Below are 13,436 nucleotides of genomic sequence, written 5' to 3' on the forward strand. Positions count from 1 at the left end.
AAAACCTCAAAATCCAATGACTATTTTCCCAGGAAAGGCAGTTATTTAACTCAAGGTCAACATTTTGTGCAGCTGTTCAAATTGTCAGAGATTTTTCATGACTCCTGAATCAATAAATATTTTCCCTCCTGCTATGAAAGCTGTGTGAGCCCACAGGGTTACCTGAGAAGGCATAAAACAATTTTCATCTCACAGAAAAGTGAGATGACTTGATGCAGTTAAAATTAAAATAGTCATTTTCGCATTCTAACCTCAAGATAAAAAATAAGCAACCTTAATTATTCAATTTATTAATCTTAGAGGGATATGCACTACCTAACAGGTATGATCCATATAGTACGGTTAGAGAAAAAAAATCTTTAATTTTCTCCTACATCTGTCCTTATTTCCTTGATAAATAATAAATAAAAATATGTATCTTTCTTAATGAAGATTTCTATATATATATATATTGTTTAATACTTCTATTGTTATAATATGATTGTTTATTGCTATGGTCTAAATGTCTGTTTCCCAAAATTCATATGTTGAAATTCTAATCCCCAAAGATGATGGTATTAGGGGCTAGGGTCTTTGGAAGGTGCTTAGGTCATGAGGGTGGAGACCTCAGGTATGGAATTAGTACCTGTATAAGAGACTCCAGAGAGATCCCTAGCCCCATCCACCATGTAAGATACAAAGAGAAGGTGCTGGTTATAAACCAGGAATGGCACCTTGTTACTGGAATTCCAGCCTCCAGAACTGTGAGAAATAAATTTCTGTTATTTATAAGCTATCCAGTCAATGATATTTTGTTATATCTACCTAAGGAGCTAAGACATATTTTAAGCTTTCAGAATGTAATCACAGAGGAAAATATTAGGTGGTATGTACATTCTCATGTGAACTGTATGAAGAGATAGGTAATAATTATGATATTGCAACTTTATTTACTCAAACTAATCTTTAAGATGAAGTGAGTTAGTTCTATAAATAAGGTATTCAAATTTGTGTGACAAACATACTAATGTGAAACAGCTGCTAAATAAAAATGATACCCCAAAAGCTAAAAAGAAAAAGTAAATAGTATATCTTATGCAATTCTGTTTTTGTAAAAGTAATTTCTTAATCTTCAAGTTTATAAGAAATGAAGTGAGTTGGACTAGATCAAATATGTACAAGCGTTTTAAAATATCACCTTAGATATACTTGACCACGAACTTGTATTTTTAAATGGGTTTTCCAATAAATATTACAAATAATTGACTATTTCTTGTTTTCTGTGTATGGGAAGTCCATAACTATTGTACTGTTATGATCCTATAAACCATTTCATAAGGCTGATTATTTTAAAATAAATTATGTTTCTACTGGAATAATGTCATAGTTGGTATGGACTTTATGATCAAGGACTTAGCATCAAAAATGTAAGCTTTATAAAAATGCTTCATAAAAATATTTGTACATTTATATAATAAATTAAAACATCAAAAATATGCATAAGCACACCACACACAATGAATATACTAAAAGCATACATCATAACCTAATCAGTAATTTTACCTTTAATTCACCCAGATTTTTTGTGTACCAGGCACTGCACTAACTGCTATAAGAAATGCTAATATGTACAAAATTTCTTCCATTTCAAAGATTAAAGTCTAACAGGTAAAGTGAGACACATTGAAATAACTAAGCAGTGGTTGGCATACACATGATATAAATGAGAAGGATATTGATAGGAAAAAGTATTATTAGTAACTAGAACAATCAATAAAGGCATTAAGGATTAGGACTATTAATCTAAAATTAAATACAACAAATGTAATTTCATGTTGAATGAGTGATATTTGTGATTTTCTTAAAGTATATAAGGATTGAGGAGAGCGGTTTGTGTGGTTCTTTTTCCTTAAAAATATTAAGGACTTTTTCTCATTAGATATCCTTTTAGCAACAATATTTGCTTTAATTCCATTGATAATGAGTTAAAGCAAAAATTGAGGTTATTATTTTAACCCTTAAAAAGACATTAGTAATTGTACACATTTGAAAGTCTTATCTACAATTTCAGGATTAAGAGGAGAAATTTCTTCAATCAGGTTTTCTAATCATCATTCTTTTGTTCTTAATTTTAAGCAAGAACAACTTTCATGCCACAAAAGGTAAGTGTGAAGGTGCATAAACACAACAGGGCCAGTGGAGTTCCACTGCTAGTAGATGGTAGAGGTGGGGTGTTTTGAAATTGATTCTTTGAAACTTAATGCTAAGGCAGGCAAGAGGCGGGGGTGGGGGGCGGGGGGGTAGGGTAGGGATTAGAAGGATTGAGCCAAAAGGGAAAAAGGACACAGGGATATGGAAAACTGTGTGGTGATAGCAGGGGGAGAGGGTATAAGGGGACTAAATGGTAATGACAAATATATACATATATATATATATATTTAAAGAAACAATGCTGTACTTTCTTCTTTACTGTCTCACTGCTTCTCAGAGTCCCTGCTTGTCAGTAGCTGAGCCTCAGTGGTAGGAATTAGCAAAGGATTAACAAGAATGTTCGCATATCTGTCAATTAAGAATGTGAGGTAGACTCATATAAATTGGAGATACAGAAGTTCCTGTGCCCTTTTTTAATCCTTTTAACACTTGATATCAAAGGTCACCATCCAAATCAAGCCCCACCCATTCTGAATTTTAAGATGGTTACAATGGTTAAATCTGTTGTATTGACAAGCTCTTGTTAATGTCTCCAAATATGGGATTTTAAATTCCTCAAGGGCTGTCTCTTTCATCTTTGCATCTTCAGAGTAGGTTCTCAATGAATATTTATTGAAAGAAACTGTGGATGTATTGATGAATGGATAAATGAATAAAGGTTGACTTACTAAAGGAGAAAGTAGTAGGCTCCAGAAGAAAAGTGAATGCATCACAAAGTGCTTGGCTATTTAACAAAGGGCTTAATTAGTCTTAGATTGTTTAACTATTATTGCTAATATCTAAGTTCTAGATTTTGACATACCAATTAATTAAAATATGACATGAGATGTTGATCATCTGCAAGTAACAGTGTTTGCTTAAATATAAATCTGGTCTATTCTAATGAAGAAGTACTACAGCTTATGTTTTCACTATGCGATTCACAGTTTCTACACAAAGGCAGCAGATGCCAAGCTGAAAATGAGAGGAATGATGGTGTGTCAGAGTAAAACTCATCATAAAGGAGCTCCGACAGAATCACTCAGCACAAAGAGTTCAGGGTAACTTTGTGGATGCATTTGCCGAGTCATTTAAAGATAATACAACTTTACAATTCAGCTTTTTAATGCGATAAAAAAAATACTTCTACATATTGAAGGATTCCCAGAAATTGAATCAAGTACTTTTTAAATATACATCTCAAGGCCTTTAAATTAGGAAGAGCATGCATGCCAAAAGATTAAACTGGGGCTCATGACTGAATCCTACAATTGCACAGAGGTCTTCAACTTTTTCAACCAGTGACCAGCACAGTGTGAGGTGCAAATTCAGGGACCACTAAATGTGGACAAAAGGGAGGAAGAAGGCAAGGAGGAAACCTCAGTTAATTAAAAGAATTGAAATACAATAAATTATTTGAGAATATAATTTCTCAATAATAGGCTCATCGGGGCCAGGCTCATTGGGGTCTACACCTTCCAGGCACAAGAAAAAACTGTACATTTTGGCGCCTTCTGCGGTGAGTTTGGGCCATGTGATCAGATCTGGTCAATTAGCTGGGAGAGGAAGTGAAGTGAGTCTCTCATGGGTCAGCGCATTGATTACTGAGACGGGGACCTCCAGAGTGCCATGGTGAAAAGCAATATTGGCAATGGTAGATGTTTCAGCAGCCTGGATACAGAATGAGACGCTGAAAAGAACTCCCAGCACCTTCCACAATGAATATGTAGTCTGCGTGTGAAGTAAATCCATACTATAAAGTCACCAGGACTTGAAGGTTATTTGCTATCACATAGCTTAGCTTATCTTTACACATTTCCTCCCTGTAATGCCCAATCCTCTGTATTGTTCATTGCATATGAATCTATTCTCACATTAATAATGTTTTTAGAGTAGGGTGATATTGTAATTATTTGGAGTTAATCTTTGCTCTGTAAAGTTGTTTGAGAAACCATGACAAACCCTTATTTATTAACTGATACACCACAGTGTGGAAAGAAAGTTCCTAGAAACAAAAAGCCTATTTCTAGAAAAAATATTGTTTTGGTTGTTGTTAATATTTGGACACTTCTAAAAAAAGAAGCAAGAAAGTTACTCATAAAAGAAAAATTAAGAAAAGTCTTTATTTAAAGCAGTTTAAACATATATAGTAAATGTGAATTTCTGTAAAATTGTTCTAGATATATTTCAGTTTCTTCCAATAAAATTAAGCAAAGGCCAATTTCTTCTGAGCCATTATGTGGAGTACAGAGAATAAATCTATCCTACCATTTCCCTTTCAGACTGAAATATCCCAAAGGTATACAAAAACACTAGAAATGTGGTCTATCTCACCTATTAGGGCATATTTTTGGTCATTTAGGAACCCTCAGCATCTTTATAAATAGAGCTGCAATCTATTTGTAGAATTAAATCCCCATGAACTATATGAAGTGCTCTGATACTTTTCTTTTTTTGTGACAAAGTTCACTTTTTGAATGAGCCATCTCTCAGTAAAGACATTGATATCATTCATCAGTATATCAAGAAATTCTACCAAATTTTAAGTCCAGAATACGTACTATTATTTTTTTATTTTTTGTATCCCTTATGGAGGGTCTCAGTCTACACTTACAACAGGTTGACTTAAATGTGTTAACATCATTACACATAATAATGCAGGAAAAATAAAAAAATTAATTTAAATCTATTACATCCCCCTTCCAAAGCACATACGGTTTCAAATTAGACAGCAAGGGTCCAAATATAAGTCTTATCTGTGCCACTTACTATCTACGTTTTTGGGCAAGTGCAAATCTTCTTAGTGCTTTATTTTCCCATTTTGCAAACTGTGATCAATAACAGTAACACTTGGTTTATAGTTTTGTGAGAACTGAATGTGATAATACATGAGAAGCATTATGAATAGTCCCTTTGTTCAAATTAGCCTTAAAAATACATGCTAGTACTGTTACCGCTCTAAAAGAAAAGAATAAATGAACTGTGTGTTTTCTTTTTTATCTGATGATTTATCTTTATTTTTTATTTTTTAAGATTTTTTATTGTTATTCTATTACAGTTATCCCAATGTTTCCCCCTATGCCCTCTTCCACCACTTGAATTATTTTAGAAAAGAATATAAAAAATGTGCATCACTTTTCACACAAAAATCTATAGTTTCCTAAATATATAAGTCACTTGTTTCACATACAGCTAAAACTACCTAAAGAAAACTAGCATTTCTTCCTTAGACTGCTATGAGTTAAAGAATATATTTTATGCATTTTACTTAACCATTAAACTGCAAATTATTTAAAGGATAAGATATTAGTTGCAAAATGCAGAGGAAAACAGTAAAGTCATAAAGTACTTTTTATATGTTTCATGTAAAAAAGTGTTTCAGTATTTATTCAACAAGTTTTACTCTAAATCTGGTAAAAATGTGCAATATTTTAATCAAGTTTCTGTTCCAACCTTTATAGCAGCAGCTTTCAACCAGTGTGCCACAGGAATTTTTAAAACATGTAATACCTGATTGTTTAGTCAGGGGTACTGACCTCTTCTTCCTTAGACTGTCAAATAAAAAAATGACAACAGCAGATACAATAGCTATGTGTTGTGGATGAATCAAAATTATGTCTATTTCTTGTCATATTGGCAAAAACGATAATGTATTTTTCAGTGTGCCACAGGATTTTAGTTTATGTGTACCACGCGATGAAAAAGGTGGGAAACCACTGGCTTATAGCCTTTCCCTCGCCGTGGCAATGGTATAGTCCTGCCATCTAGTGAAATATCTACTTCACTGCAGGGACACATTGTGAAAATTAATACAAAACCTCCAATAAAAGAACAAAATTATATGTTTGTGCTTTCACATTTTAATTTTTAAGTTTTAAAACTATCTTAGAGGAAAAGTTTTTGATATTACAAGGGAAATTTTTTAATGTAGTATAAAAATGAGATAAAAAGAATACATAAAAGGCCCAACTTTGGGCAAGTATAATCCTGTTCAATTATCAATATAAATACCACTCTATGAAGTAATAATAAAAATTTTATGAAGAGAAATGTTTCATAATAATTCCCATAATGTTTAATGTTGCATCAATTGGGAATCTTTCTGGACATGTTCTTAAGTTTAGACAAAAAATGTCATTTACTACAATAACATTTGCAAAGCACAAAAGAACAAAAAAAAGATGAAAATAATATATCTTTCTCTATATATGAATATAAATACACATAGAATCATTTTTTAGTATAATAGAAACAAGGAAGCCATTATTATTTGTTGTTTTGTACTTCTGATTTGCTCAACGTTAAAATCTGGCCAAGCCTGACCCAATGGATAAAACATCTAACTTCAAGTACAATGGTTTTGCTACCACTCAGTAGTGCCTCAGTAACTTAAGGCTTCTTCATAACATGATTATCTGAACTACATAAGCTAATTTTTTCATATGAAACAATGATCTAAAATACACAGAGGTGTCATAAATTATGTAACTTTGTATATTTTTCACATACAAGCATAAATAGGTAGATAGGTAGGTAGGCAGGCAGGTGGGTAGTTAATTTTAAAGAAACACCATTAAATATTAGGGACACTGATAAAAAAAAAGAACACATTTGTAAGAAAGAGAGTAACGTGAACTCCAAAGAGCAAGTCCACCCCAATATTTGAGACCTGAAGCCTCCTGGACCCCTTGGGCTGCAGTCCACTGGTCATTTCTTCCCATCTCAAATTAAGAGGAAGTGTCATGCACAGGCCCCTAAGACCCCAAGTCCACAAGTGCAAGCCCCGACCCACCCCTCCTACACACTCCGCCTCCACCCTCATCAGCAGGCTCCCACATTTTAGACCAGGAATTTGGAACCTCTGATACCTAGAATGTGTGGAAGCTTTGGATTTTGCCTTGACCCTCAGGCTCCTCACTCTGTGTGGAGGGGCAACTTTCAGTTGGGGGTACACTAAAAGGACAGTTGGGGGTCCAAGGGTGGCACTGGCATAAGTGTGGTTTACAAAAGGACGTATTTTATAACGCCTATGGGGTAGAGAGGTGGTGTACCATGGTGGTGTCAGAGGGTATCCTCATGACCACCATTTTCCTTAGCTTGTATAACCCAGGGTTTTTGTAGAATGGAGAATATCAACCTTTCCATGGAAGCAAGGAAGAAGACAGAAATTAAGGATAGCTATCATCGTGTGCTCCTGTCGTGAGGGTCTTAACTGAAAACTTGGCATCTCTGACTTGTGACATCAAATATGAAGATCAGTTTTTCCCTTCAAATATAAGGAGTCTATTCTTCAGCCTGTTTTCATGTTGCATACAAGAACATGATAGATATAGAAGGCATTATTTTATCATATGCAGGCATATGTATTTACTTACCATGCTGTTCATTTTTGAAGATGATGAACCTGCTCTTTGCTTTCTTAAACTATTAACTTCTTCTGCATTTCCATCTTTTGGTTTCAAAATCATTCTGCTACTCCCTGCAGTTCCTTCTGATGAGGACCGCAGTCGTCTCTCTATAAATCTTCCCTCACGATATGGACTGAGGCTACTGGCAAGAACTATTAAAAAAACAAATAAAAATTAATATAAATATTTAAATGTGCTTTTTATAAATATTCCATTGAAAGCATATGGGAAACCCTTCATGTCATTCAAAAATTCTCTATCATTATAACTTTTTAAATTAATAGTGCTTGTTTAGTTTGCTTAAGCATATAATCACTTTGAACCCCAAAACTTTTGGAATCATCCAAGGCTTCCCTGTACCGCACATAAATGACATAAGCAAATTGTGCATTTATTATTTTCAAACTGTATATAGAATCTGATCACTTCTTTTTAAATTACATTTGTTGGAGTGACATTGGTTAATACAGTTATATAGGTTTCAAATGTACAATTCTATGATACATCATCTGTATATAGTATTCTGCGCCCTCCACCCAAAATGAAATCTTCTCTCACCATATATTTGATCCTCTTTACCCTTTTAGTATCCCCCAACCCCCTCCCTCTGTTGTCTGTGTCTCTGAGTTTTTGTTTGTTCATTAGTTGCTTTCAGTACCATATACCACATGTGAGTGAAATCATATAAGGTCAATGACTTTTCCTGTCTAACTTATTTCACTTAGTATGATAACTGTGAAAATCCATACATGTTGTCACAAGTGGCAATATTCTATCCTTTCTTTTCTTTTATTTAAATTTATAAATCATGTTTATTCTATTACAGTTGTTTCAATTTTTACCCCTTTACCCCCCTCCACCCACTCCACCCCCACTCCCCACTCCCCAATTCCCACTCTGTTGTCCATGTCCATGGGTCATTCATACATGTTCTTTGTCTAGTTCCTTTCCCTTCTTTCCACCATTGCCCTCTTTACCCCTCCCGTCTGATCATTTTCCATCTGCTCTATGTTTCTGTGCCTGTGGTTTATTTTGCTCATTAGTTTACTTTGTTGAATAGAGTCCACTTATAGGTGAGATCATATGGTATTTGTCTTTCATCAACTGGCTTATTTCACTTAGCTTAATATTCTCCACTTCCATTCATGTTGTCGCAAAAGGTAGGAGTTCCATTTCTCTCTCTCTTTCTTTCTTTCTTAAATGCAGATATTTTATTTATTTTTTTAGATGTCAAAGTTAATTATAAAATATTAAAAAAATTTAAAACCATTATAAAGTCTCAGCAATTAAACCAACATGACACCAGCCCAGAAATAATCAAGTAGATCAATGAAATATAATGAGCATTATAGAGACAAACATATATATCTAACAATATAATACATGATTAAGTTGATATTTCAAATCAATGGGTAAAATAAGGCTTATTCAACAAATAAGGTGCATGAACCACCATTACTTGAAATAAAACAAATATGGAGACCTATTTCACACATTATACAAGAAATATTCAGGTGAGTTAGAAATCAATATGTAGCATCTAAGGAGTTTTAGAAGAAAATAGAACTAATATTTCTCATGACCTGAAGTAAAATATTCAAACCCAGAAGTTATAAAGTAAATATTGGCAATATGACTATATTAAACATTTAACTATATAGTAATATACATATAAAAAAGTTAAAGGACAAAGAGTACAATAGAAAGGTATTTACAACATATCTAAAACATGGTTAATAGGGTTTTTTGGGGGTGTTTTTTAGGGAAATAAGTTCTACAAATCTTTAATCAATAAATGGATAAAGAATACCAAAAAGTCATTTAAAGCTTTTTTATATTAAAAAAATTGAAATAGGCAAGAAATATACAAAAACAGGTTTATTTTCAACAAATAGTAAAGGAACAATTAAAATAACATCATTGTCACAATCAGATTAATGAGTATTAAAGATATTGGTAATATCAAGTATTGGCAACTCTGTAAGGAACTGGGTATTGATAGAAACTTTTTCTTCATCTTAAAGCAGTCCCTTTCGCATATTTTGCAGTGCTGGTTTGGTGAAGGTGGATTCTTTTAGCCTACTTTTGTCTGGGAAACTCCTAATTTTGCCTTCCATTTTAATGGAGAGTCTTGCTGGGTAGAGCAGTCTTGGTTTTCATGACTTGGAATATTTCTTGCTAGTCCCTTCTGGCTTGCAGGGTTTCTTTTGAGAAGTCAGCCGCTAGCCATATTGGGGCTCCCTTATATGTTACTACCTCTTTCTCCCTTGCTTGCTTTAGGATTCTGTTTGCGTTTGATATTTGCCATTTTAATGATGATGTGTCTTGGAGTGGGCCTCATTGGGTTCCTCTTGAATGGGACCCTCTGTGCTTCCTGGACTTGTATGACTTTTTCTCTCCTCCAACTAGGGAAGTTTTCCATCATGACTTTTTCAAACAGGTTCTCTATCCCTTCCTCATCCTCTTCTCCTTCTGGTGTCCCTATTATATGGATATTATTACGTTTCAGGTTACCCTGTATTTCCCTAAATGCCTCTTCATCCTTTTTGAGTCTTTTTTCATTTTCTTACTCTTTCTGGTAGCTTCTTTCTACCTTATCCTCCAGCCTGCTAATTCGGTCCTCAGCTTCACCTAGCCTGCTTTTGATTCCTTCTCCTGTGTTCTTCAATTCAGAAATTGTATTCTTCATTTCCTCTTGTCTCTTATTGATGATATCTATGTCCTTTTTCATGCTGATGTAGTTTACAGTATGTTCCTCTTAGTTCCCCTGTAGTTTTTGGTAGTTCTCTCTGAGCTCACTGACCTCATTTAGCTTCCTTAGAACCGTTGTTTGAAACTCAATATCTGATAGTTTACTTGCCTCTCTTTCATTTAGTTCTCTTTCTGGGGATTGCTCCTTTCCCTTCGAGTGGGGTGTATTTCTTTGTCTTCCCATTATTTGGGAGACTCTTCTCTTTTGCTTCTGATTCTTAAATTGATCCGTCTGGATCTCCTGACTTTGTGGTGTGAGCTTCTATGGTTGGTGACCGCTGTTTTTACTTTGGATCTGCCTCTGATAATGTCAGATGTTGACACTGTCTGACCTTAAGACAGTCTGTTGGATACTTTCAGAAATCTACTATTTGTGGCTGTCTCCTTCAACTGTTAATCTAGTCACTCTGCACTCAGCAGGCCACCTTAGACAGCTCAGGGCGGGACAGGTCCCTCCTGGAGGCGGGGTTATTGGGTCCTCTCATGCTGCTGCATACGGGGGAGGAGTCTGCACTGGGATCCCGCCGGCTGCTCTCTCTGTTCTCTCCCCAAAGCCTCCATCCCCAGTCTCCCCTTAAGTGTCACCAGACCTCTCTGCAACCCCTTTATCCAGGGATCTACTATCTGTGGCTGCCACTCTGCACTCAACAGGCAACTTAGACAGCACAGGGCAGTGTGGAATCCTACATGGGTGTGGAGCTATTGGGTCCTTTCACACTGGTGCTGCTCAGGGAGAGTGGTCTCTGCCTGAGCAAGATGGCGGCTGCCTCCTGGGGGATGAGTCAGCACCAACATCCTGCCGGCTACTCTCTTAGTTCTCTCCCCAAAGCCTCCATCCCCAGTCTCTCCTCAGACGTCTCTAGCCCACTCTGCCCCTGCCTTTGCTGGAGACCAGCGTAAGTGGCTGCAAATACAAATTTATGCATTGGCCCTTTAAATGGTTCTTAGTGTCTCCAGCTGCCTGTCTCTGCCACTTTTCGCACTGGCTGTTTTCTGTGTACTTTTCGGGCTCTGGTGCTGTGGGCTAGAGATCCTCGCTTTTGGTTTAGACCCCGCTCTTCTCAGGGGGATCCCACTGGCCGTTTCAATATCCTTCTGGTGCTACTGCCCGTCGGCAACCCACCTGCCTTCTCAGGTCTGTACCGCACTCCTTACCAGTTAGATTGCGCTAAAGCCGATTCTTCTGTCTCCGAGGTTACAAGGCTCCTTTCTTGCTATTGTTCAGTTGTTTGTTCCAGGTGATTTCTCCCCAATTTAGTTGTACTTCTAGGCTGGTCCTGGGAGGAAGTCAGTGTGACTTCCACTCACTCCTCCGCCACCTTGAGTCCCAGTATTTTATCTTTTCTTAAGCCTGAGTAGTAATCCACTGTATTTGTGTTCCACATCTTTTTTATCCAATAATGATCACTTCTTCCTACCTCTCTCACTAATACCCTTGACTGAACTAATGCTAGCCTAGATTACTGCAATACTTTTAATAATCTCCTAATGCTAGCCTAGCCTAGATTACTGCAATACTTTTAATAATCTCCTGTCTCTTCCTATACCCACCTGTTTCCTTCCACCAAAATACAATCTACTTTTGATATGATATCCAAAATGGGACACTTAAAATATAAGTGAGATGGATCACAATCACTCCACCAGTCACAAAGCTGATGTTTTCCCAATGGTCAATCAGGTTCCTCATGTGACTCTATTCTCCACCTTACACTGGGGGTCTACCCATCATTTATCTGGTCACATCTCTAATTTCATCGTCTGCTGCTCCTCCTCACCCTTCCCTAAGCTTATGCCATACTGGACCTCTTGCCATCCCCAGGAAATTGCAGGTATGTTGCAGACAATAGCCTTTGTACTGATAAACATCTCTCAAATATTTGTATATCTTACTTCCTAATCACCTTCATGTTTTTGTCAATATGTTACCTTAAGTAATAACCTGCTCATAGTTAAAAATACAAATTACAATGAACTATCAAAATTAAAATTAAGAAAGCCAATTCATTTATAGTAGCATCAAAAATAGTAAAATGCCTATTAATAAACTTAACCAGGTACTAGATGTCTACACTGAAAAAATGTCTACACTGATGAAATAAATTGAAAAAAAAATAAATTGACAGTCCATGTTCACAGATTGGAAGAATTAATATTTTTAAAGTATCCATACTACCCAAAGTAATTTACAGATTCAATGCAATCCTTATCAATATTACAATGGCATTTTTCACATAAATAGAAAAAAACTCTAAAATTTGTATGAAACCACAGAAGACTCCAACTAGCCAAACCAGTCTTGACAAAGAAGGACAAAGCTGCAGGGATCACACTCCCTACTTTAAAACTGCATTACTAATCCACAGAAATCAAAACAGTATGGTATGAACATAAAAACAGAAAGAAAATAAAATAGAGATCTCAGAAATAAACTCATGCATATGTGGGAAATTAATTTTTGACAAAGAAGCCAAGAATATACAATGGGAAAAGGACAGTCTCTTCAATAAATGGTACTGGGAAAACTAGATAGCAACTTGCAGAAGAATGAACCTGGGCCCCTATGTTACACCACACACAAAAATCAACTCAAAATAGATTAAAAAGTTGAATGTAAGACCTTAAACTGTAAATCTTCTAGAATAAAAAAGAGACAATAAGATCCTTGACACAGGTCTTAGCAATGATTTTTTGGATTTGACACCAAAGATAAATGAAACAAAAACAAAAATAAGTGGGACCACATCAAACTAAAAGGCTTCTGCTCAGCAAAACAAAGAATCAAAAAAATTAAAAAGCATCGTATGGAATAGGAGAAAATATTTGCAACCTGTAAGCAGCTAATATCAAAAAATATACAAGGAACTCAACCAACTTAATAGTAAAACAAAAGCAAAAACAAGACAACAATGACCCCCACATACAAATACAAAACCTAATAGACGTTTTTTCCAAAGATGACTAATCAAAGATGATTAATGATGTTGTACACTAATCATAAGGGAAACTCAAATCAAAACCACAATAAGATATTACCTCATACCTTTTAGATGGCCATTATCAAAAAATCAAAACATAAGTGTGTCGAGAATGTGGAAAAAAGGGAAC

The 13,436-nt window shown here is 35.4% G+C and overlaps 1 protein-coding gene across 1 annotated transcript in view; it reads right to left on the reverse strand.

Annotated features, from left to right (window-relative positions):
- The window catches only part of CCSER1 (coiled-coil serine rich protein 1), an 898,936-nt gene that overhangs the window by 736,051 nt on the left and 149,449 nt on the right, over window positions 1-13,436 (reverse strand). Inside the window, exon 3 of the mRNA XM_054591576.1 lies at window positions 7,545-7,729. Coding sequence (XP_054447551.1) covers window positions 7,545-7,729 — 185 coding nt within the window. The remainder of the gene's footprint in view (window positions 1-7,544; window positions 7,730-13,436) is intronic.

The sequence above is a fragment of the Pteronotus mesoamericanus genome, unplaced genomic scaffold, assembly GCF_021234165.1.
Source record: "Pteronotus mesoamericanus isolate MK-2021 breed Mesoamerican mustached bat unplaced genomic scaffold, CSHL_Meso_final scaffold_232, whole genome shotgun sequence".
NCBI lineage: Eukaryota > Metazoa > Chordata > Mammalia > Chiroptera > Mormoopidae > Pteronotus > Pteronotus mesoamericanus.